The 26,475-nt window shown below is 38.5% G+C and overlaps 1 protein-coding gene across 1 annotated transcript in view; it reads left to right on the forward strand.

The window, feature by feature from the left end:
- LOC125999330 (zinc finger protein 182-like) overlaps positions 1-23,282 on the forward strand; it is a 33,708-nt gene extending 10,426 nt beyond the window's left edge. Inside the window, exons 4-5 of the mRNA XM_049767409.1 lie at positions 15,122-15,129; positions 21,083-23,282. Coding sequence (XP_049623366.1) covers positions 15,122-15,129; positions 21,083-22,711 — 1,637 coding nt within the window. The 3' untranslated portion in view covers positions 22,712-23,282. The remainder of the gene's footprint in view (positions 1-15,121; positions 15,130-21,082) is intronic.
- The last annotated feature ends 3,193 nt before the right edge of the window (positions 23,283-26,475 follow it).

The following is a 26,475-nucleotide window of genomic DNA, read 5'->3' on the forward strand; positions in this document are numbered from 1 at the left end:
TTAGTGGCTGGAAGGGCGGCTTGGTGACTATAGCCAAGTTTTCACAGGAAACACGTGGGGCTAGTTGGCAGTGAACCTGAACAGAGGTTTTTTCCTTATCATCTGCCAGATTTTTAACAAGGTCCGTGAGTTTGCGTAGAGCCCATGGGCCAAGGGAAAGGAGCAGCATGAGGCTAATGAGGGGTCCCAAAACAGTGGACAGTATTGTGTGAAGCCAAGGAGAAGAGAAAAACCAGCCCTGGTACCAACTTTGTTCTTGATTAAAACGGTTCAGAAATTCTATCATACCATCACCAATGTGTTGAACACTGTACAACATTGTTCCTTAAGGGCTACACAGATTCCCCCTTCCTAAAAAAAAAGGAAAAATACCAAAGTAAACCACAGTGGTTAGCTGCACTATGTTTGCTAGGGATACAATAGTGTGCTTTAAGTATTGTAAACTTATTGTAAGTTTGAAACATTTGTAACAACAGTTATACTTAAGGCAGTAACAGATTTTTAAGTATGAACCAATGAATAAATTATTGTGCTTACACCGGTAGCACCCAGGCCTATGAATAAGGCTAGGGTGAGAGCAGGTTTGACAGGTAAGTTAGGCATTAAAACAATGAAAACACAGTAGTTTTAGGACTGAAAAAACAAATGTGAAACAATGTGGGGAGATAAACCAGTAAAACAGGCAGGAAACGTTAAATTGGGGGCAATTATGAACTGAAAGGAGGAATTAATGACAAGAATTTGATTACAATTTTCAATAGGGGGAATCATATTGGGTACCAAAAGGCAAAGTCCAAGTTTCACCACCTGTTTCAAGGTGATGCTGAAGTGAGGCTTGGGGCTGGATTGCAGAGCGAAGGGGTCAGAGACAGGCAGGGGGTCGCCAAAGCAGGCAGGGTTGGTGATGGTGGAGGCGTTGACCAGCTGCAGGATGAGGTTCGGGGTGGAAACTGGACCAACAGGTTTGATGGTTAATCTAGGCATTAACAAAGCTAATAGTTATGATAAGCAAGAAACATTTCAGTAACAATATTGGGAGAATGTTCAGTGGAGTTGGGGGCTTCAATGAAGATGGAAGTGTTGTGCCTTGATGAGTTTCAGCTTCCCAGTGGAGGTTAGCAGGGTCGTTGGTAGCAGTGGGCATGCTGAAGGTTTATAGAAGGGCTGCCAGGCAGAGTATCATTTAGCATTTCCTTTAGGCAGAGTCAGTTAGAAACAGGTTCGGCAGGAATGGTGGGCTGGATGAAGAGAGGACTGCAAGAGGCTAAGGAAACTGCTTGGCAGGAGACAAAATGGTTATTTTTGAATGCCACGGGAATGCCTTCTGACCATTGTTAGACTTTAGCACAAGAAAAAATTTTTATAATTAACAATAGCTAAATTTTTTTAAAAACTTAAAAACTGAACCTAAATGATTTTTATTAAACTTATAGTTATTATATTAAAGCTAGATGCTTTTTTTTAATTACATTTGGCCTTATACTTTTGGCCTTAACTACACATAGAAAGTTGGGGATTGCAAAGTCCAGAAATTCTCCAGGAAAAAGTTATTCCTGATGGCCATTTGAGAATTTTGGGGTTTACCAATTCCCACTTTTTATGCCATGCTGATAGGACAAAGCTAGCTTAGCACAGGATTTTTGGCAGGATTTCACAGTTTATAGATGACTAGACTAAGCCAGATAAAAAAATTAATTGAAATTTTAAAAATGGATAAGGCTATAAAAATTGTATTTATTATGAAATGCAAAAATAACAAATAAACAGACAGAACAAAAACAACATGAAACACAACATTGTGGCCACTCTCACTCATAACACGCACACATGAACAAAAGGATTGAATGAAAACTTGCATTAGAAAAATTGACAAGCGCTTTGAAAGTATTTAGCCGGCATATATGTGAGAGAAAAGAAGAAGAAAAAAAATTATTTTAATGTAGCTGGAATGGAACTGCTGAAAATAAATTTTAAGGTTTATCTTTAATACCAAACATTTTTAAAACAATTGTAATTTGAAGTTTAAAACATGAAGGAAAATGTTAGCAGTTAAAAAATGAGCACTGTAGAAGGAGTTTTAACTTTGAAGTATGATATTATTTGCTGTAAAGGAACAGGTTTGTTATAAATTGGTTTCACAGTAGAATAGTAAGACAGCTGTAATAAAGTGTTAAAATTTTTATGATTAAACACGAGAGCATGAACTATGATTATTAAAGGTATAAAAAACTGACTTTAAAAAACAAACAACTGTTTTTACTATGAAGACTTAAAGTGAATAATTTGTAAAAAATATTAGATACCAAATTAACAAGATGTTCAGACATTATAAAATATAGTTAAAGGCATTTGATGTATTTTCACACCTAGAGCTTAAGACCAAAATTATTTTTAATACTTGTTAATTTGCTTATAAAATTTAGTTACTTTTATGATACTAATTAACAATATTATTTTAAAAAAGGCTAACCATAACATGAACAGAGACAATTTAAGATTAAACTTGGAAAATGCAAAATTATTTTTACTTACCTTTGAGTTTAAAATTAGGCTTGAAATTAAGAAAAAGGACAAAGCTACTTAAGGTTTAATTTTATGAACATTAATTTATGAACAAATTTATTTAGTTCAGGCGTTCAGGAATGGGGGCGAGCTAAATGGGTTTGGGAATGCCTTGTAAATTTTTACCTAGGCCTGTAGAGGGCGTGTAGCCCTAACGTATTACTTGTTTCAAAACCGCAGAATTTTTGAACTTAATGAAAAAGACACCCATTTGCTTCATGAGGTCTCTGCCCCACAAGTTAATGGGCAGGTCAGGGATAATATATGGGCGAATAAAGCCAGTGTTTCCGTTGTCGTCCTGCCACAGCAATTCATTGGCGCTGACAAGGGCTTGTGTGACGGTGCCTGCGACCCCAAAGATAGTGTCATGGGAGCTTGTCGTAGGCCAATTAGTGGGCCAGTTAATAGAGGAGAAACAGGTAATGTCTGTACCAGAGTTAAGAAGGCCTGTAAAGGGTTTGCCTCCCACCGTAATGGCAAGGTGAGGCCTGATAGAACCGGCTGCAGCATCCATTAGCCTGCAGCTTTTTGCTCGCCGGCACTTTGCCCCGCGGGGGGCTGAGGGGGGTGCAGGCGTAGAGAAGGGAGTGGCGGCGGGGGTTAGCACTTTGGAGAGTGACTTTTAGGCCCGGAGCTGCTGACAAGCTAGGACCTGGAAAAAGTGTGTTGTTTCTTTAAGAGCTCAGAGACTAGGATTTTCGCCCGCCCGACGGCGGGAGCAGCTAAGGGAAAAAAGCGGCGGCTTTAACAGGATTAGCACAGAGGTTGAAGCAGCAGAAGCGAAGATGAAGGGTTAAAGGAGGGAGGGAACTGAGAGATTTAAAGTGACAGGAACCTCGGAACACTTTCTGGCAATGATCATGAACAAAACATTAAGAAATTACAAATATCTTTTTTGGTAACCTCTACGCGTCTGCTTTTTAATTCAGACTGTGTATTTTAAATGAATTTAAGTTCAGTTAGCGTAACACTCATGGTCGCGGATCCAATGAGTGAAGCCCCCAAAAGCCAATTAGGGGGCGGCGGGGGGACGACGAATATACTGCAGTTTATATTGATCAAGGCTGACTGTTTCTACACTTACCCGGATGGGGTTTTCTTCCTCGTTTTATGAAACAGCTCCGGACACGCCGTTCTCTGGTCGTCCGAGTGTGGTGGTCTCCGAGCCCAGCGTTGGGCGCCAAAATGCGGGGTCCTAAAGCCCCCCGGAGGGGCCCGGCCAGCGGGGAAACGGCTGGGAGGCTCTTGGACTTCCGCACTTTTATTTGGCTGGGTTAAAAGAACAACCACACCTGTAAAAAATCTGAGAGAGGTTAGTAAATGAAGACCTCAGGCGAGATATCCGATCAGAGGTACCTTTATTGGGTTCAGCAACTCTTATATAGAGGAGGAGAAATGGGCAGGAAAAAGGACATGTCAATCATACTTTTTTGGCGCGAAGGTTATAGAACAAAGGCAGTAAAATATTCAGAAGGGAGGGAGACCTTATGTCTCCAAAGTGGGATCTGCAGCCTGCTTATCTGGGCTAACATCAGTCTGTAAAGGGGGCAGGTTTTTGAAGGTAGCTATTAACTCCGGAAAGAAGCTAAAGGGAGTGGTCTAGATCTGGAACTAGCATTGGGGGTGTTCACTTTTCTCTTTGGCTTCAAAGAAAAATCTCCTTCAGCTGTGAAATACCTTTCCTGTTAGCTCAAAAGCTTACAGCAAAGTCAGCAGATGGGCAGCCTTAGGTAAAAGGCTGCATAAAAGACAGAAGACAGAAAAATTGATCCTTTGACAGGACACTGTCTCCAACAAAAACCCGTAGATGAGTGAGACTATTCTGTGTCTATCTCTCTCCCTCTGACTTATTTCACTCAGCATAATAGATTCCATGTACATCTATGTATAGGAAAATTTCATGACTTCATCTGTCCTGATAACTGTATAATATTCCGATGTATATATGTACCACAGTTTCTTTAGCCATTCATCTGTTGAAGGGCATCTTAGTTGTTTCCAGGGTCTGGCTATTGTAAATAGCGCTACAATGAATATAGGTGTCAGGAAGGGATTTTTGAATTGTATTTTTGTGTTCCTAGTATATATCCCTAGGAGTGGTATAGCTGGATCATATGGGAGCTCAATTTCCAGTTTTTTGGAGGAATCTCCATATCGTTTTCCATAAAGGTTGGACTAGATGGCATTGGTGATGGGGGTGTTTAGATATGCTACATCCTCTTCCTTCAACCGTGGAAGATTATAAGAGTCCAAGAATTTATCCATTTCTTCCAGGTTCTCATTTTTAGTGGCGTAGAGTTTATCAAAGTAGTTTCTGATTACCCTTTGAATCTCTGTCATATCAGTAGTGATCTCTCCTTTTTAATTCCTAATATGAGTTATCAAGTTTCTCTCTCTCTTTCTTTGTTAGTTTTGCCAGTGGTCTATCAATCTTGTTTATTTCTTTCAAAGAACCAACTTCTGCTTTCGTTGATCTTTTGGATTGTTTTTTGGGATTCCACTTCGTTGATTTCTGCTCTCAGCTTTGTTATTTCCTTCTGTCTCCCTATTTTTGGGTCCTTTTGTTGAGCACTTTCTAGTTCTATGAGCTGCGTCATTAAGCTACTCAGGTAAGCCCCTTCTTCCTTCCTGATGTGTAATTGCAAAGCTATAAATTTTCCTCTCAGTACTGCTTTTGCTGTGTCCCATAACTTATGATAGTTTGTGTCTTTATTATCATTTGTTTCCAGGAACCTTTTGATTTCCTCCTTGATTTCATCTCGGACACACTGGTTATTCAGTATGAGGCTGTTTAACTTCCAGGTGTTAAAGTTTTTCTTCTGTGTCCCTTTGGAATTCACAAATAATTTCAGAGCCTTATGGTCAGCGAAGGTAGCCTGCAAAATTTCTATCCTCTTGATATTATGCAGGTATGTTTTATGTGCCAGCATGTAGTCTATCCTGGAGAATGTCCCATGTACATTGGAGAAGAATGTGTATCCAGGTTTCCGGGGATGGAGTGTCCTATATATATATATCCAGTAGGCCTCTTTCTTCCATTTCTCTCCTTAGGTCTAGTATGTTCTTGTTGGGTTTCAGTCTATCCAGTGTTGACAAAGCCGTGTTGAGGTCCCCCACAATTATTGTGTTGTTATTGATATTATTTTTCAGATTTGACAACAATTGTATTAAATATTTTGCTGGCCCCTCATTCGGTGCATATATTTTTAGGAGAGTGATTTCTTCCTGTTCTACATACCCCTTGATTAATATAAAATGTCCATCTTTGTCCCTTACAACCTTCCTGAGTATAACGTTTGTATTATCTGATATTAGTATGGCCACTCCAGCTTTTTTATGGGTGTTGTTTGCTTGGATAATTTTCCTCCAGCATTTAATTTTGAGTCTATGTTTGTTCTGACTATTTAGGTGCATTTCTTGTAGGCAGCAGAAGGTTGGATTGAGTTTTTTGATCCATTTAACCACTCTGTGTCTCTTAACTGGTGCCTTTAGTCCATTGACATTGAGAGAAAGAATTTTCCTGCAATTTAATGCCATCTTTATATCAAAATTTGGTGTGTCTTTTGGTTAGTCTTCTCTTAAATTAGGTCTTTCAGTTTTTCTCTTAAGACTGGTTATGAGTCTGTAAAGTTTCTGAGCTGTTTTCTTGTCTGTGAAACCATGTATTCTTCCGTCAAACCGGAATGTAAGTTTTTCTGGGTACAGTATTCTAGGTGAAGCATTCATTTCATTCAGTCTTGTCACAATATTCCACCACTGCTTTCTGGCCTTGAGTGTTTGTGGTGACAGGTCTGCTGTAAATCTCAAGGATGCTCCCTTGAATGTAATTTCCCTCTTTGATCTTGCTGTTTTCAGAATTCTGTCTCTATCTGTGGGATTCGTCATTGTGATAAGATGTGTCTTGGGGTATTTTTTCTGGGGTCTCCTTTGGTTGGTACTCTTCAAGCATGCAGGATTTGATCACATATATTCTTTAGCTCTGGAAGTTTCTCTTTAATGTTGTTCTTGACCATTGATTCTTCCTGGAAATTTTCTTCCTGGGTCTGTGGGACTCCAATGATTCTTAAGTTGTTTCTGTTGATCTTATCATAGACTTCTATTTTCATCTGTTCCCATTCTTTGACTAATTTTTCCATTGTCTGTTCATTTGCTTTAAGTTTTTTTTCCAATCTCTCCCGCTGTATGGAATTGTTATTTATCTCATCTTCCACAGCACCAAGTCAATTCTCAGCTTGTGTTACCCTGTCCCAGAGCTTATCCATTTTGTCATTCACTTTGTTTACTGAGTTTTTCAGGCCTGTTAGTTGACATCTTATTTCAGTTTGGAGTTTTGTGATTTCTGTCTTCATATTTTCTTGGTTCTTGTTAGTGTTCTGTTCAACTTGATCCATGGTTTCTTTGAGTTCTCTGAGCATCTTCCATATTGCTTGTCTAAAGTCCTTATCTGAGAGATTGATTAGTTGGTTGGTCATTATCTGTTCATCAGAATTGTCATCTTCATTCTCTATGTCTGATGCTGGCCTGCGTTGTTTCCCTATTGTCACACTTGTATTGTGGGTTTTTCTTTTTTTTTATCTTTATTTAAACACTGTGATTACAAACATGATTATAGTTGTATGATTACAGTCATGTAAGGAGCACCCCCCTTCACCGGTGCAACATTCCCACCACCAATTTCCCAGATCTCCCTCCTCCCTACTTCCCTACACCTGTACTCGAAACAGGCTTTCTACTTCCCTCATTCATTCACATTTTATGATAGTTTTCAGTGTAGTCATCTCTGCAACTGCACTCATCACTCTGTGTGATGAGCTGCATGTCCTGAGCTGCACCTACCAGCCCTCATCTCTCTTGTCTCTGAGATACTGTTAAAAATGTCCTTCATTTTTCTTAAAGCCCATAGATGAGTGAAACCATTCTGCGTCTTTCTCTCTCCCTCTGACTTACTTCACTCAGCATAATAGATTCCATGTACATCCATGTATTGGAAAATTTCATGACTTCATCTCTCCTGATGGCTGCATAGTATTCCATTGTGTATATGTACCACAGTTTCTTCAGCCACTCATCTGTTGAAGGGCATCTTGGTTGTTTCCAGAGTCTGGCTATTGTAAATAGCGCTGCAATGAATATAGGAGTAAGGAAGGGATTTTTGTATTGTATTTTTGTGTTTCTTGGGTATATTCCTAGGAGTGGTATAGCTGGATCGTATGGAAGCTCAATTTCCAGTTTGTGAAGGAATCTCCATATCGCTTTCCATAAAGGTTGTACTAGACGGCATTCCCACCAGCAGTGAAAAAGAGTTCCTTTCTCTCCACATCCCCGCCAGCACTGCTTGTTTTCCTTTTTTGTGATGTGTGCCAATCTCAGTGGCGTGAGGTGGTACCTCATAGTAGTTTTGATTTGCATCTCCCTGACGATTAGTGATGTTGAACATCTTTTCATGTGCCTTTTGGCCATTTGCCTTTCTTCTTTTTCAAAGTGTCTGTTCATTTCTTCTCCCCATTTTTTAATGGGGATAGTTGTTTTTTTCTTGTATAGTTCTGTCAGTACCTTGTAAATTTTGGATATTAGCCCTTTATCTGATGTGTATTGGGTGAATAATTTCTCCCACTCAGTGGGTGGCCTTTGTATTCTGGGCACTATTTCCTTTGAGATGCAGAAGCTTTTCAGCTTAATATAGTCCCATCTGTTTATCTCTGCTTCCACTTGCTTGGAAAGTGCTGTCTCCTCCTTAAAGATGCCTTTAGTCTCAATGTCCTGGAGTGTTTCACCTACATGTTGTTCTATATACCTTATAGTTTCAGTTCTGATATCAAGGTCTTTAATCCATTTGGATTTTACCTTTGTACATGGTGTTAGCTGTGGGTCTGAGTTCACTTTTTTGCAAGTGGCTAACCAGTTGTGCCAACACCACTTGTTGAATAGGCTTTCCCTGCTCCATTTAGGATTTCTTGCTCCTTTATCAAAAACAAGGTGGTTATATGTCTGAGGAACCTTCTCTGAGTACTCAAGCCTATTCCACTGATCTGAGGGTCTGTTTTTATTCCAATACCATGCTGTTTTTATAACTGTTGCTTTGTAATACAACTTAAAATTGGGGAAAGTAATGCCTCCCATATTTCTTTTCCCAAGGAGTGCTTTAGCTATTCGAGGTTGTTTGTTGTTCAGATGAATTTCAGAAGTATTTGATCAACTTCTTTGAAAAATGTCATGGGTATCTTTAGAGGAATCGCGTTAAATCTGTACAATGCTTTTGGAAGTATTGCCATTTTAATGATGTTGATCCTGCCAATCCATGAGCATGGTATGTGTTTCCATTTCCGCGTGTCCTCTCTTATTTCTTGGAGCAGTGTTTTGTAGTTTTATTTGTATAGATCCTTCACATCTTTAGTCAGGTTGACTCCAAGATATTTGAGTTTGTGTGGAACTAATGTGAATGGGATTGTTCTCTTAATGTCCATTTCTTCCCTATCATTATTAGTGTATAAAAAGGCCATTGATTTTTGTGTGTTAATTTTGTATCCTGCCACTTTGCTATACAAATCTATTATTTCTAGAAGCTTTTTGGTAGAGTCTTTAGGGTTTTCTAAGTAGAGTATCATGTCATCTGCAAACAGTGAGAGCTTGACTTCTTCCTTTCCTATCTGGATTCCCTTGATATCTTTTTCTTGCCTAATCGCTATAGCAAGTACTTCCAGTGCTATGTTGAATAGGAGTGGTGAGAGAGGACAGCCTTGTCTTGTACCAGAATTTAGAGGAAAGGATTTTAGTTTTTCTCCATTGAGGATAATATTTGCCACTGGCTTCTGGTAGATGGCTTTGACTATATTGAGAAAGGTTCCTTTTATTCCTATCTTGCTGAGAGTTTTCATCAAGAATGGGTGTTGAACCTTATCAAATGCTTTTTCTGCATCTATTGATATGACCATGTGATTTTTATTTTTGTTGTTGTTTATGTTGTGTATTATATTGATAGATTTACGGATGTTAAACCATCCTTGCATTCCTGGGATGAAACCTACTTGATCAAAGTGAATGATCTTCTTGATGTGGCACTGGATCCTGTTCGCCAGGATTTTGTTGAGGATCTTTGCATCTGTGTTCATCAGGGATATTGGTCTGTAATTTTCTTTTTTGGCAGCATCTCTATCAGGTTTTGGTATTAAGGTGATGTTGGCTTCATAAAAGCTATTTGGAAGTATTCCTGTTTTTTCGATTTCATAAAAGAGCCTGGCCAGAATTGGTAGTAGTTCCTCTTGAAAGGTCTGAAAGAATTCATTCGTGAATCCATCAGGGCCTGGGCTTTTGTTTTTGGGTAAATTTTTGATTACAGTTTTAATTTCCTCAATAGTGATGGGGGTGTTTAGTTATGCTACCTCTTCTTTATTCAACCATGGAAGGTTATATGAGTTCAGAAATTTATCCATTTCTTCCAGGTTCTCATATTTAGTGGCATAGAGTTTCTCAAAGTATTCTCTGAATACCCTTTGAATCTCTGCAGTATCTGTAGTGATCTCCCCCTTTTCATTTCTAATACGCGTTATCAAGTTTTTCTCTTTCTTTTGCTTTGTGAGTTTTGCCAATGGTCTATCAATCTTGTTTATTTTTTCAAAGAACCAACTTCTGCTTTCGTTGATATTTCGGATTGTTTTTTGGGTTTCCACTTCGTTGATTTCTGCTCTCAGCTTTGTTATTTCCTTCTGTCTCCCTATTTTTGGGTCCTTTTGTTGAGCACTTTCTAGTTCTATTAGCTGTGTCATTAAGCTACTCAGGTAAGCTCCTTCTTCCTGATATGTGCTTGCAAAGCTATAAATTTTCCTCTCAGTACTGCTTTTGCTGTGTCCCATAAGTTCTGATAGTTTGTGTCTTTATTGTCATTTGTTTCCAGGAACCTTTTGATTTCCTCCTTGATTTCATCTCGGACCCACTGGTTATTGAGTATGAGGCTGTTTAACTTCCAGGTGTTAAATTTTTTCTTCTGTGTCCCTTTGCAGTTCACATCTAACTTCAGAGCCTTGTGGTCAGCAAAGGCAGCCTGCAAAATGTCTATCTTTTTTATTTTATGGAGTTATGTTTTATGTGCCAGCACGTGATCTATCCTGGAGAATGATCCATGTACATTGGAAAAGAATGTGTATCCAGGTTTCTGAGGATAGAGTGCCCTATATATATCTACTAGGCCTCTTTCATCCATTTCTCTTTGCAGGTCTAGTATATTTTTGTTGGGTTTCCATTTGGTTGACCTATCAAGTGTTGACAAGCCTGTGTTGAGGTCTCCCACAATTATTGTGTTATTATTGATATCCTTCTTCAGATTTGTCAACAATTGTATTAAATACTTTGCTGGACCCTCATTCGGTGCGTATATGTTTAGGAGAGTGATTTCTTCTTGCTGTACAAATCCCTTGATTAGTACATAATATCCATCTTTATCCCTTACAACTTTTCTGAGTATAAAGTTTGTGTCATCTGATATTAGTATGGCCACCCCCGCTTTTTTAAGGGTGTTGTTTGCTTGAATGATTTTCCTCCAGCCTTTGATTTTGAGTCTATGTTTATTCTCACTATTCAGGTGTGTTTCTTGTAGACAGCAGAAGGTTGGCTTCAGTTTTTTGATCCATTTCGCCACTCTGTGCCTCTTAACTGGTGCATTTAGTCCATTGACATTGAGAGAAATAATTGTCATGGGATTTATTGCCATCTTTGTGTAGAAGTTTGGTGTGTTTTTTGTTCTGTCTTGTTTTTAGAGTAGATCTTTTAGTTTTTCTTTTAAGGCTGGTTTTGAGTCTGCAAAGATTTTGAGCTGTTGTTTATCTGTGAAGCCGTGTATACATCCGTCAAACCTGAAACTTAGTTTTGCTGGGTGCAATATTCTTGGCGAAGCATTTATTTCATTGAGTTTTGCCACTACGTCCCACCACTGCCTTCTGGCCTTGAGTGTTTCTGGTGACAGGTCTGCTGTAAATTTCAAGGATGCTCCCTGGAATGTAATTTCCCTTTTCGATCTTGCTGCTTGCAGTATTCTATCTCTATCGGTGGGTTTCATCATGGTGACTAGGATGTCTTGGGGTGTTTCTACTGGGGTCTTTTTTAGCTGGTACTCTTCGGTCATGCAGGATTTGGTCACATGTTTTCTTTAGCTCTGGTAGTTTCTCTGTGATGATGTTCTTAACCATTGATTCTTCCTGAAGATTTTCTTCTTGGGTCTCTGGAACTCCAATGATTCTAAAGTTGTTTCTGTTGAGCTTATCAAAGACTTCTATTTTCATCTTCTCATATTCTTTGAGTAAATTTTCCATTGTCTGATCATTTGATTTGAGGCTTTTTTCCAATCTCTTCTGCTGTGTAAAGTTGTTATGCATCTCGTCTTCTAAAGCACTAATTCTATCCTCAGCTGCTATTAACCTGTTGGAAAGCTCATCCATTATGTTCTTCAATTCGTCTACTGAGTTTTTCAGACCTGTTATCTGATCTGATATTTCAGTTTGGAGTTTTCTGATTTCTATCTTCATATTCTCTTGATTTTTATTAGTGTTCTGATTTATACTTTCTTTGATATCTGTTAGCAACCTCCATATTTCGTCTCTAAACTCCATTTCTGAAAGACTGCTTAGGTAGTTGGTCGTTGTTGGGTCATCAGAGTTTCCATCTTCATTCTCTATGGTTGAAGTTGGTCTGCGTAGTCTCCCCATTGTCACGCTTACGCTGTGGGTTTTTCTACGTGTTGTGGTGGTACTCATTGGCTAGGTGGAGTGCGCGGTCGCGCTCCGGCCCCCAAACACTCACCTCAGCCGAGGCAAGCCGTCAGGGGATGCCAGGAGAAGTCCCCAAATGTCTGCCAAGCTAAAGAAACCAGCGCAATCCACAACTCCAACAGAAAACACACGCCTCAGCGAGACACGCCTTGAAGAGATTAATGCTGAAGGAGGTCAAAGTTCCCAGGTTTATGCAGGCTGGGGGAGGTCCCAAAATGTCTGCCGGGCCTAGGGGTCCAGCAGTCAGCCTGATCCGCAACTCCGGCCCCCAAACACTCACCTCAGCCGAGGCAAGCCGTCAGGGGATGCCAGGAGAAGTCCCCAAATGTCTGCCAAGCTAAAGAAACCAGCACAATCCACAACTCCAACAGAAAACACACGCCTCAGCGAGACACGCCTTGAAGAGATTAATTATTGTGGGTTTTTCTACGTGTTGTGGTGGTATTCATTGGCTAAATGATGTAGGCAGCCACACTCCTCTGGCTCCACCTTTTCTGGGTGGGTTGACTTGCCTCCAAGGGAGGGGAGTCCTCCATGGATGAAGCCTTTCACAGGATCAAATCTTAGGCCTGAGTATGCAGCAGAGAAGACAGTCCGGAGAAAATGCTGGGCTTCAGTGATCCAGCACAGTTCTTAGTGTGATTTTTTTTTCTTGTTACAATGGTGTTCTTTCCTTAGAAAGAGCGCACGGCCGTGTAGCGAAGTGGAGCAAAGTGCTTTTCTGGAGCCTCTTTTCGGCTCACTTCCAAGAGTTTCACATGACAGGACAGGAGACAGACACACACAGGCAGCACTCACAATTTTTCACAGTCGGGCCCCAATGCGCAGGCGTAGTTTTGTAGATTTTCCCAGCCTGATGTCACAAACAGGGGACCTGGCTTCTGCAAAGTACTGCTTATCGCCGGTTTTCACATTATGAAGCAGTTCCTTGGCATTCCCGCCCTAGAATGAGCTTCTGGGAGAGTTAGTTTTCTGGAGCCTCTTTTCGGCCCACTCCCAAGAGTTTCACGCGACAGGACAGGAGACAGACACACACAGGCAGCACTCACAATTTTTCACAGTTTGGCCCCACTGGGCAGGCGTACTTTTCTCCCACTTTTATTTTATTGTTTTTGATATCTTAAAATCTATCAGCAATTGTATTAAATATTTTGTTGGCCACTCATTGGGTACATATATTTTTAAGGAGATAGATTTCTTCCTGTTGTAGATATCCCTTGATTATTAAGAATTATCCATCTAGAATCCAGAGAGATGGCACAGTGGCAGGGCATTTGCCTTGCACTCAGCCTATCCAGGACTTACAGTGGTTTGAATGCTGGCATCCCATATGGTCCCCCAAGCCTTCCAGGTGTGATTTCTGAGCACAGAGTCAGGAGTAACCTGGAGCGCGATTGGATGTGACCCCCCCCAAAAAAAAAGAATTATCCATCTCTGTCTCTTTTTTTTAAATTTTAATTATGACAACAAAGATGCAAAGAAAGAGGAGAGGGTAAAGTTACAGTGGAAGCAGAATCACCCATAAACAGAATTCTCGGTAGTCCCATTGATGATATCCCAGCCTTGAACTTTCAGCCAAAGAACTTTAAGAAAAGCAAAACTGAACCCATGTACAATACAATTACTTTGTCTCTCAAATCCTCAGTTGTAGTACATACTATTTCTTAGCAGCACATAATATAATCTAAAGACATTAGACTTATGTAACTCCTTAAACATTGAGGGCAAAGTACATTCATCTAGTTCCATGCGCATGCTTACTAGTTTAAGTTAACCTCAAGATTTTTAGTGGGTTGTTTTTCTTAAGGATTGGAGTCAAGGGAACATAGTAAAAACCGGTGTTATGGCATTTGTTTGCATAGGCCCACCAAAATATAAGGGACATGGAAAGAAACATTATGGCCTAAATACAAGGAGACCCTACCCCTGAAGTTTCCTGGCACAGGACTGACTCTGGGCTCCAGGCAAACTAGTTGTCCAATCCAAGTCATCGTCTGTAGTGGCAATACATCTCCATTCCTCACGTAGTCTCTGTTGTTGGTATCATGCTTCTGTATTAAAGATCCTGGAGTCTGCATATCCCATATTGCAGTCAGGATGGTGCAGAGCATCCTCTCGTTTCACCTTACACTTAAGGGGCAATAGAGAGAACCATGTCCTGTAGAGCAGGTCATTGTTGTTGTCAAGTCTTCTCAGTGTAAAGGGAAGTCTCTTTTTAGGAGGTTGATGTCAGACCCTTGGTAGTGTCTTTCCTGGTAGAAGATTGCTTCCAGTTGTTGCTATAAAAGACCTTGGATGTTTCGTAGATAGCTTGCCTGGTTCCGGCGTGAATGGAGGATGCCCATTCTTCTGAGACCTGTGCCAGGTCATTATATCAATGTTCAGGGTGTAAGGTACATTGAACTGAGATTTCTGTGTTTCTACCTCTATTAGATAAGAACTTATCTGTATGTATAGTGTTTTCCCATTTTAATGTGTCTATGCAAACAAGGATTAGTGCCATGTAGCGTTATCAGTGCATCTGGAGGCAATAGGAACAAGACCAGCAATTTCCATGACATAGTTCAATCATAGGCATTAAACTGAGGGACAGTTCCACCAACAATCCTTACTGAACAGCTTACAAAGGAAAGACAAGATGAAAAGTGGATAGAAACATCATGGTAGAAGAATATATAGAGAAAGTTATAGCTGTTAAAGAAAATACACATAAAATATTCAAAAGATATGTGTTCAATTTATGTCCTTCTAAATAGTTCTGGGATTGTTAGATCCACTGTATGTCTTTGATCTGAGATTAGAACTGTGTGTTTCTGAAGTTAAGAAGGGAAAATCTGGGGTACTGATGGTTGGGAGGATTATATGTTCAAGCAGGGGCGCTAGCCCCCGCGCGGTTTGCAACATGTAGACTGGTATGAAATTGCCAGTGACAGCCTGAGTATAGCTGAGCAGCTATCTGCCACCCCCCAGATCAAACACCACCCCCTAAGCCAATTTCCAGATCTGGCCTGGAAGTGGGGAAAACCCAGGGTGCCCCATCAGGTCCTCCCAGGAACCCACCTTGGGGATCCAGAGGAAAGAGGGAGAGGGGGGTCGGGTGACCCAGGTCCGGGCCCCCCTACCCTAGGCCGGGCCAAGAGGCCTCTGGCACATACAGAGATCTGCCAGAAGCCTGCCCCATCTCTGTCTCTTATAGCCTTTTAAGGGTAAAATCTGTCTTGACTGATATTAATATGGCCTCACCTGCCCTTTTTTTGTTTGTTTTGGGCCAAACCTGGTAACACTTAGGGGATACTCCTGGTTATGTACTCAGAAATATCTCTTGGCTTGGGGGACCATATGAGATGCTGGGATTCGAACCACTGTCTTTTCTGGATTGACTGCATGCAAGGCAAACACCCTACAGCTGTGCTATCGCTCTGGCACCTCACCTGATTTTTTTATTGTGGTCATAGTAAATTACAAATCTTTCACAGTAATATTTAAGGCACATAGTGATAATGATCACCTGCCTTTTAAGGGAGTTCTTTGTTTGAATAATTATCCTCCACCCTTTGAGTTAGTGTCTATGCTTGCTCTGCATATATATATATATATATATATATATATATATATATATATATATATTTTTTTTTTTTTTTTTTTGGGTGGTGGTGGTGGTCACACCTGGCATCACTCAGGGTTACTCCTGGCAGGCACGGGGGACCATATGAGATGCCGGGATTTGAATCACCGTCCTTCTGCATGAAAGGCAAATGCCTTAGCTCAATGCTATCTCTCTGGCCCTGAATTTAATATTTTGATCCATTTTACCACTCTGTCTTTTAATTGATGCATTGACTTTGAGTGAACCATTGACTTCGAGATAAATAAATGTCATGTGATTAAATGCTACCTTTTTGTTGGAGTTTTCAATATTCTATCCCTATCTGGTTTTCATCATCATGAGTAGTATGTGCCGTGGGCTGCTTTTCTTTGTGTCTCTTTAATTGGTACTCTTTGGGCATCCAGTATGTGCTTGCATGCATGTTTTAGTTTGGAATTTCTTATCAATTATGTCCCTGACTGTTGACTATTTATGGTTTTTTTTTTCCAGTGTCTGAGACCACAATAATTCTTATGTTGTTTCTATTGAGGTTACTTCAGACATTTATTGACATCTGTTTACTTTCTTTGAGTATTTTGTCTAGCTTCTTCTCTTGTATGGAGGTTTAATGCAGTCTCTTCTCTTGTATGGAGGTTTCATGCAGCTAATATTCTGCATCACTGATTATGTCCTCAGCAGCTGCAACTCTGCTGGTGAGGCTTTCCAGTTGGTAGTTTTCTCATTTCTACTCTTATATCATCCTGAATCTCATTAGTTGTTCATTCCATCATGTAAGTTCTTTGAACATCCTTAACATATATATATATATATATATATATATATATATATATATATATATATATATATATATATATATATAAAGTCCTGATTGGAGATTTAATGTAGGCGGCAGGTGTTTGGTCTCCAGAATTAGCACTTTCAGTAACAAGTTGTGTTTTGGTTTTGTGTAGTTTTCTCATTGTGATCTTTGGTGTATGGCACTGTTCTTAAGTGTTGTGGTGCAGCTCCTTGACTGGAAGAAATGCACAGCCATGGAGTAAAGCAGAGCAACTTCCCTCCTGGTCTTACACACCTCAGCTGGATTCAAACTGGGGCTTGTTTTTCCCAAACTTTTCTCTCAACAGACAGCTTCATCTTGGAAGTTTGGTTTCAACTGGCACATTTAAAATTCAATCTTTCTTCACTGCTCAGTTTCATTCCTGCTCGTCTCACCTAGATTCAAACTGGGGCTTACCCCCCAAACTCTTCCCACAACCGAAAGGCAGCTGCATCTGTGTTCACATACTGAAGATTTGATACCAACTGGCACTCTTTAAATCTAATATTTGGCCACTGCTTATGGCTTTTCCTGCTGGTCTCATCCCCCAAACTCTGCCCACAACCAGCACGCAACTGTGTTTGGATTTATGTACTAGAGGTTTGATTCCAACTGGCACTTCGTAAATTCAGTCTCTGACTATTGCTTATGACTATTCCTGCTATTCACACCCACCTTAGCTGGATTTAAACTGGGGCTTGTTTTTTCTCAAACTCCACCCAAAAATGATAGGCAGTTACCTATGGTTTCAAGGACCAGAGGTTTGATTCCAACTAATGCTTTTGTTTGGTTTTTCGGACCACACCCGTTTGATGCTCAAGGGTTACTCTTGGCTAAGCACTCAGAAATTGCCCCTGGCTTGGCGGGAACATATGGGACACCAGGGGATTGAACTGTGGTCCTTCCTTGGCTAGTGCTTACCAGGCAGATACCTTACCTCTAGCGCCACCTTGCTGGCCCCCCAACTAATGCTTTTAAAACCAATTCCTGGTCACTGCTTATGCTCCTACTGGTCTCACCCATCTCAGAATTTTGGGCTTCCCCCGCCTAAACTCTAACCACAATTGACAGACAGCTACTTCTGGTCTGGAGGTTGATTCCACTAGCACTATATTTTTATTGAGATCATTGTGAATTGCAAGTCTTTCATAGTTGTATTTCAGGCATTTAGTACCAGAGACAGTGATTTAGGGCCACTCTCACCACCAGTGTTGACCTCACTCTACCTTAGTTCATCACATGCATCCTATACCTCCACCCTTTGCTCCCAGGACTACCAGTGTAACAGGTCCATTTTGTGTGTAGCTTGTTGTAGTTTGGGTCTCTTGATTCTATTTTCATTGACTTTGGGATGGGTTTTTAGATGTGATCTCTTTTTTTTTACCACTCAATGCTCCTGGGACCATTTGGCCCCTGGGTCCAATTCACTTCCCCCCCTCAATTTGTAGGAAGACATAGAAATATGAGACAGATGAAAATGGCTCAAGTTCTATGATTTTATGAAAAAGGCAGGAGCTTCTATATATAATATAAATAAAATTAAAAAAGAAAAGAAGAAAGGGGGTAGAGCTAGAGGGGCAGATGTGGCTTTCTTTATTTTTGCATAGGCACAGCAAACATTGTGGAAATTAAAGAATAAATTCTACCAGCCAAAGAGATATAGGCTGTCTCCACCCATGTACCAAGCTGTCAAAAAACTGACTACAAGTCCCAAATTTGTTGGTTATCTAACCCCAATCTCTCTCTTTATGATCCCAGAGATAGTTCTGCTCAGTTGTGGTTGTCAAGGTCAGTCTTCTATAGTTAGCAATCTTGTTTATTGCATAGGTCCTAGGATGAAGCCTAGGTTTAAGTCTTTTTTCCTGGCCCTAGGACAAATTCTGCATAGTTGCAGTTGTAGTCAGTCTTGTGTACTTAGAGATCTTGGTTCTTGCACAGATCCTAGGACAGTGTCTTCCAATTTCATCTCACCGTTGGGTGGTGAGGTAGGGTGACTTACCTGCATATCAAGTTGTAACTGTTTCCTTGTCATCGTCAGGTTGATTCCAGGGTGGCACATGGGCCTCCAGGGGAAGTTTTATTTCTGGTGCTGATGCCATAAACTTTTCAGGTACCAATGTTGGGATCTGAGGTTCTGGGTTATACAATAGCTATCCTATCCATTGAGGCCAAAGTCAAGTCTCTATGACAAACATTCAATGTGAAAGGCAGCCCTGCACTATAAAATTTATGAGTTACTCTCCCTATTAGATAAGAACTTACTATATGTAAGATTTTCCCATTTTCCAATTAGCACCTTTTAAATGAAATCTCTGGCCACTGCTTATGGCTGCTCCTACTGGTCTCACATATCATGTCTTTATTTTTTAATTCACTATTCATTAAGATCCCACATTCTGTATTTCCTGGTTAAGAATCCTTGGTATATTTTATATACTCCTCAATCCTCTGCTTTTTCTTAAAACTTGGCACTTAGAGCTTGTTCAGATACAGGATTTTACTATGTACAGTGGATGGTTGTCTCTTTTTCATGATTCATTAGTGATTATTGCTTAGATACAAATTATTTAATATTAAAATCATATTCTGCTATTCCATTTGTGTTGAGTGAAATACTTCTAAAATGCATTTCCTTTAATATATAAAATTATATAGCATCAAAGGTGACTAATTTTCTTTTAAAGTATCATTTGTAGAACTATAAACCCAAGTATTTACTTATTACTTGATCTTTATTATGAATTAAACTAATGCATCTCTTACTCCAAATTATAATTTCAGCTGCTTTATATATTTACACATACATCAAAAGCTAAAAATTAGCATTCTTTTAGTGCTTAGTACAATTTACTGCAATTTAATTTTAAATAGAGTCATCCACTAAGTAATTAAACATAGAGCATGCAGAAATTTTAGGAAATTATTTCTCAAAGCTGTAAGTTGCAATTTTTTCAATTTAAATGTGGTTACAAGGATGTTTATAATAGTTTTTTCATAGATAAAGTTATTCATAATTGAGTTAAACTCATACAGTGTACAAAAATCGTCATTTGTTTACATTTCCTATGGCAGTTTTTATTTAGATGTATAAATGGTTTGTTTTAAATCTAAATAATATACATTAAATTAATAAAATATTTTAAGCATTATTGAGGAATTCATGTTCGAATACTAATTTACTAATCTACCTATTCATAATATTTTAGTTAGCCTTCAATTGTATAATTTTGACTGAGTTTAAGTTGCAATTTGAGTGTGAGAAACACTTTAATAATTTGGATATCTTTATGTTAAATTTTGACAATTGATCTACTAATATTTTTTCCCAATAAAAATTTTAAATGTAGAACTACTCGTTAACTAGTTTAGAAAAATTTCAGCTTGATTTTGGTTTAAGAAGTTTAAGGAAAATGAATAAAACAACCTGGGTTCCTAGTCAAGAGATAACATGTTACATTTTTTTCTTTTGAAAGGATATACTTTGCCTTTAAGTTTGTACTTAAAAATTATTATGGGCTATACCTGGTCCAAAACTTGGATACATAGAAAGGTAAATTTAGCTTGTGAAAAGATTTTAGGTTATTCACTGCTTTGGTAAATTCATTGATTTTGGTAAATTATTTTAGGGCATTATTATTCATTGAGAATGTGCATTCAGCATTGATAATATATATTTTTTGGTTTTTGGGTCACACCTGGCAATGCTCAGGGATTATTTCTGGCTCTACGCTCAGAAATTGCCCCCGGCAGGCTTGGGGGACCGTATGGGATGCCGGGATTTGAACCAGCGCCCTTCCGCATACAAGGCAAACACCTTACCGCTGTGCTATCTCTCCGTCCCAAATATTTTATTATTTTTCTGTTTAGTTGTTGGGCCACATCTAGAAGTACTTAGAGCTTACTACTGTATGCTGAAGTATCACTCTTGGAAGGCTCGGGTGAACATTTGAGGTGCCAGAGATTGAACCTGGGTCAGCTATGTCAAGGCAAGTCCCCTACATACTGCTCCAGCCCAGCTCCAACCCCACATTTTAAGATTTAAGTCAATGAATTAACACTATATTCTATCTATGTGGATATAGTATAACTAGAGTACAACTAAGAGTTCATATCCTAGGTTAAGATACCCAAAATGATTGAAATATCTAGGAAAGATTTAATCATCACTTAATAAAGATGCAACAATTTCATAATAAAGATTCTCTAGAAACTGAGATAGTATCGGCTTTCATATGGCAGGAAGTTTCTAAAGAATGTATTTTTCCTATTGTTAGGTTATAAAAATGTCTTATTATACTTTTTATTTCAGAAGAATATCATGTTGATGAACAGATTGAGAGATTATACCAAATAGAAGAACAGATTGAGAGACAATACCAGGAAAATGAAGATAATTGCTTGTTGATGGATATTGGATTCCCTAACAAGAGAATATTTACCCCCATCAAGAATGGTTATAATGAATTTGGCACTACTTTTCATCTGTGTACAAACCTTATTTCTTCCATACAAAGACCTTATAAACCTGAGTCGTTTGGAAATAATATGGTAGATAATTTAGACTTGTTTAGTAGCAGCTCTGTAGGAGAGAAATATGATAATGGATGTGCAAAATTATTCCTTCATAATGAATTTGAGAAAACAAATCTTGGAGTAAAACGTTATGGATATAAAGAGTGTGGGAAGGTCCTCAAGAAAAATAAAGTTCTAAGCTTGCATCAGAGAATTAAAAATGGAGAGAAGCCTTTTGAATGCACTGCATGTAGGAAAACCTTCAACAAGAAATCACACCTCATTGTACACTGGAGAACTCATACAGGTGAGAAACCCTTTGGATGTACTGAATGTGGAAAAGCATTTAGCCAAAAATCTCAGCTTATTATACACCTGAGAACTCATACAGGAGAGAAACCCTTTGCATGTCCTGAATGTGGAAAAGCTTTCAGAGAGAAGTCAACCATCATTATTCATTATAGGACTCACACAGGTGAGAAACCTTATGAATGTAATGAATGTGGAAAAGCTTTCACTCAGAAATCAAATCTCATTGTCCATCAGAAAACACATGCAGGAGAGAAAACCTTTGAATGCACTAAATGTGGGGAATCTTTTATACAAAAGCTTGACCTAATCATACACCATAGTACTCATACAGGAAAGAAACCACATGAATGTAATGAGTGTAAGAAAACTTTTAGTGATAAGTCAACTCTTATTATACATCAGCGAACTCACACCGGAGAAAAGCCTCATAAATGTGCTGAATGTGGAAAGTCTTTCAATGAAAAGTCAACTCTTATTGTACATCAAAGAACTCACACAGGAGAGAAACCCTATGAATGTAATGTGTGTGGGAAAACCTTCACTCAAAAATCTAATCTTGGTGTACACCAGAGAATTCATTCAGGAGAAAAACCCTTTGAATGTAATGAATGTGAGAAAGCATTCTCTCAGAAATCCTATCTCATGTTACACCAGAGAGGTCATACAGGAGAGAAACCCTATGAATGCAATGAATGTGAAAAAGCATTTTCTCAGAAGTCATATCTCATTATACATCAAAGAATTCATACAGAAGAAAAACCCTATAAATGTAATGAATGTGGCAAAGCCTTTAGAGAAAAATCAAAGCTCATCATACACCAGAGAATTCACACAGGAGAGAAACCCTATGAATGTACGCTATGTTGGAAAGCTTTTAGTCAGAAATCTCAGCTCATAATACATCAGAGAACACACACAGGAGAGAAACCCTATCCATGTAGTGAGTGTGGCAAAGCCTTCCGAGAAAAATCAACATTCACTGTACATCAAAGAACTCATACAGGAGAGAAACCTTATAAATGTACAGAATGTGGGAGAGCCTTTACCCAGAAATCAAATCTTATTGTACATCAGAGAACACATACAGGAAAGAAAGCCTGTGGGAAAAATCACTCCCAGAAATCAAAGCTCAGTGTGCATTAAAAGTTAAATTAAGAGTGCCTATTATTTTTTCTGAAGGAAGATTTTATTTTTTGGTTTATGGTCACACTGGTGGTGCTCAGAAATCACTCTTGGCTGGCTTGGGGGTACCATATAGGATGGCAGGGATTGAGCCTTGATCGGCTGTGTTGAAGTAGATGCCTTCCCTACTGTTATTATTTTGATCCATTAATCATAATTTTGAATTATATTCTGAACTTCTGGTTGATTTATGGAGAATATTTTCAGCCTTTTCAAATTTTTTATCTCAGGTTTGGAGAGAGCTCAATGTACTGGGTATCTATTGTATGCAGAAGGCCTGATTCCTATGCTGGGCACCAGATATACTTTTATAGCTTCTTAATAATACCTAAGCACTGAGAAGTAGCTTAGCAGTAGTCCCGAAGCATTTCTGGGTATAGGCCCCAAAGCAAAATTTTTATCTTAATTTTTCATCTCAGTCTTCATTCAAAGGATACAAAGTAAGAAAAGGAGCAGAAATATAATGTATGTATTAGATTAGAAGACTGGCAGAAGAAAACAAGAGCCAGCACAGGAGAATTCAGAGATCACTCTAGACCAGGGGTCTCAAACTCATGGCCTCGTACAACTTTTTGTGGCCCTGCCCTAGAGGAATCTTTTTTGTTTTGTTTTGTTTTAGTTGTTTGGATCACACCCCCCAATGTTCAAGGCTTACTACTGACTTTACACTCAAGGTTCACCCCGAATTTGCCTCCTGCAGCCCCCAGGTAAATTGAGTTTGAGACCCCTGCTCTAGACTATACTTATAAGACAGCTAATAAAGACTTAGCTGAGTTTCAAAATGTAAGTTGAGTCCATATATATATGAATATATATATTAATATAACATAGGGTCAAACACATATTTACAACAACAGTAATAGAGTGTATGAGCATGTGGGAGGTTGGGTGTTTCCTATGCCTATTTGAGGGCTGAGAAAAGACAACATGAGATATTAAACAGGAATCACTAATATAAGCCATATTTTCAGAGTCTGTACTCTTGAGTAAAGTTATGTACAAGTGTAGGGGATTTTCTTATGAAGATACCTGCAATATTCTTGTTAATCAAATCCAGAGCTATAGATTCTAAAAGAACTGCCACATTGAAAATATACTAGATGTAAGAAAAATTATAATCTTCCAAAAATATGGCTTTATTTTACATGGCTTCCAACTAAAAGTCCAGGAAATTTTTTATTCAGAAAGGAATGATTCCAAAGTAATCAAATCCACAATGTACATGACATATGAACCAGAAATTCTACTTGTATGAGTATAAATTTTTGTGCATGTACAAAATAGTAACATAGAGGTATTTGTTATATACTGTATGTAAGAAAAAATTGAAGTTGCCTAGAAGACATGTCCTGGTTCTGGTAAGCAAAACTATTATGTTCTTACAGAAAACTCAATGGTAGGCAAATAAATAAAAATATTAGTGGCTTGGATACCATTTTTATGGTCCAACATACTTTATTATTATGAGTATAGTGGTATAAAATGCTACCATTTGTACATAAAGAGAATAAATGGTAAGTTCATAATTAAGAGTATATGTATAAACTATCTCTGGAAAGATATACAAGAAGTTGGGATTTATGATTACCTCTGGGAAAAGAATGGGGAAGTGAGTAACTAGGAAAATGAAGTTGGGAAATAGCTAATTGTATATCTTTTCACAACTTAAGCAAACTGTATTATGTGAATGTACTACCTTTTCTAGAAATAAAATTATAAACATTTTCTCCATTACTATTATGTTAGATTCCATATACAGAATTTTATAATATGTTACATAAATATGTTCAGTACATACTTTTTCAGATGAATGCATTACATAGACATAAATACAGATATTAAATTGGTTTAAAAATAAAATGATTTATTCCCTGGGACATGTTACAGTATAATAATTTTTGTTTGTTTGTTTTTGGGTTACACCCGGTAGACTTCAGGGATTACTCCTGGCTCTGTGCTCAGAAATTGCCCCTGGCAGGCTCAGGGGATTATATGGGATGCCAGGAATCAAACCACTGTCCCTCCTGGGTTGGTCACGTGCAAGGCAAATGCCCTACCGCTGTGTTATCTCTCTGGCCCCCAAGTATAATAATTCTTAAGACAGTTGGGAATATGTAGGTTAAACCTGAAAAATTGAGACTGGAACACATTACTTAGTATACCCAGTGAAATCTATGAAAATACCCTGCAATAAATCTCACTGTCTTTTCTATCATAATAAGATTATTTATATTACTTAGTAGATATCTTTGAATATACTGTTGACCCTTTCAGAACACAAGTTTGAACTAATAGGTTAACATAACTATAAATATTTTAAAATTCTATCAGTCTATTATTTATTAATTGATATATTTTATTTTATTTTGTATTTTTTTGGTTTTGGGGTCACACCTGGCAGTGCTCAGGGGTTACTGCTGGCTCTACGCTCAGAAATTGCCCCTGCAGGCACGGGGTACCATATGGGATGCCAGGATTCAAACCACTGTCGATCTGCATGGAAGGCAAATGCCTTACTTCCATGCTATCTCATGGCCCCTAATTGATATATTTTAGTAAATATACAAAAGTCAGTGAAAATGTACAGTGCATATATATATCAATTTTAAAGAAAAGGAAATAACCAAATCTTATGATTGTAAGCATAAAAAATAATGACAGCTTCATTCATAAAAACACAAATAATATACATATAAAATATTGGCAAATTTTTCACTTTGATCCATTTTTAAATAATTTTATTGTGACCAAAGTGAATTACAAATCTTTCACTGTAACAGTAATATTTAAGGTACATGGTGACAATAAATCAGGGTCATTCTCATCACTAGTGTTGTCCTTCCTCCAACCCTATTCCCAGCATGCATCCCATATCTCCCACTCTTGCTTCCCCAACCCCGATCTGCTAATGTTAACTGCTCCTTTCTGTGTATAGCTTATTGTAGATTGGGTATCGATTCTGTTGATACTGACTTTGGGTTTGGTGTTTGAGTCTGATCATTTTTTATTTCCACTCATGGTACCCTCCATTTTCTCCCCTCAATTCATGAAGCAGAACAAGATTATTCATGTTATGTGGTTCTGTTGGAAACAAAAACAAAAACAACAATAGCAACAACCACAAAACTGGGAGGATTCCTTCTAGAGTTTATAAATATCTCTTTAAAAGAAGAAAGTGAAGAAGGAATAAACAAAATAAAACTAAACTAAAACTAAAACAAAGACAAAAAATCAGCATCTACAAAACAAGAAAAAGGCACTCAGCTACTAAAAATCAACCACCATCATATAATAACCATGAGAACGAAAGTAAATTAAAAAATTGAAATAATAAAAAAGAATAAAAGGAAAGAAAAATAGAAAAGAGAAGAAAAAGAAAAAATGGTGTGGCAAAGTTTTGTGTCTTTTTTTGCATAGGCACAGTAAATATTGGGAAATTTAAACAGGGAATTCCCTTGGCCTAAGAGATACAGTGTTTCTCTGCCCTTGAAGCATACTGCCATGGGAACTACTACAGGCTCCATACACGCTCATCTTCACACCTTAAGGTCTTTTTATGGTGCCAGGAAATTTTCTGCTCAGTTGTGGATAATAGTATCAGACTTCTGTAGCTAGAGATCTTGGTATTTGCACAGGTCATAGGATGAAGGCTAGGATAGAGTCTTTATGGTTCTAGGAATTCTATTCCATCACTGTTGTTGTAATCAGTCTTTTGTAATTAATGG

This window comes from Suncus etruscus, chromosome X, assembly GCF_024139225.1.
Source record: "Suncus etruscus isolate mSunEtr1 chromosome X, mSunEtr1.pri.cur, whole genome shotgun sequence".
In the NCBI taxonomy this organism is placed as follows: Eukaryota; Metazoa; Chordata; class Mammalia; order Eulipotyphla; family Soricidae; genus Suncus; species Suncus etruscus.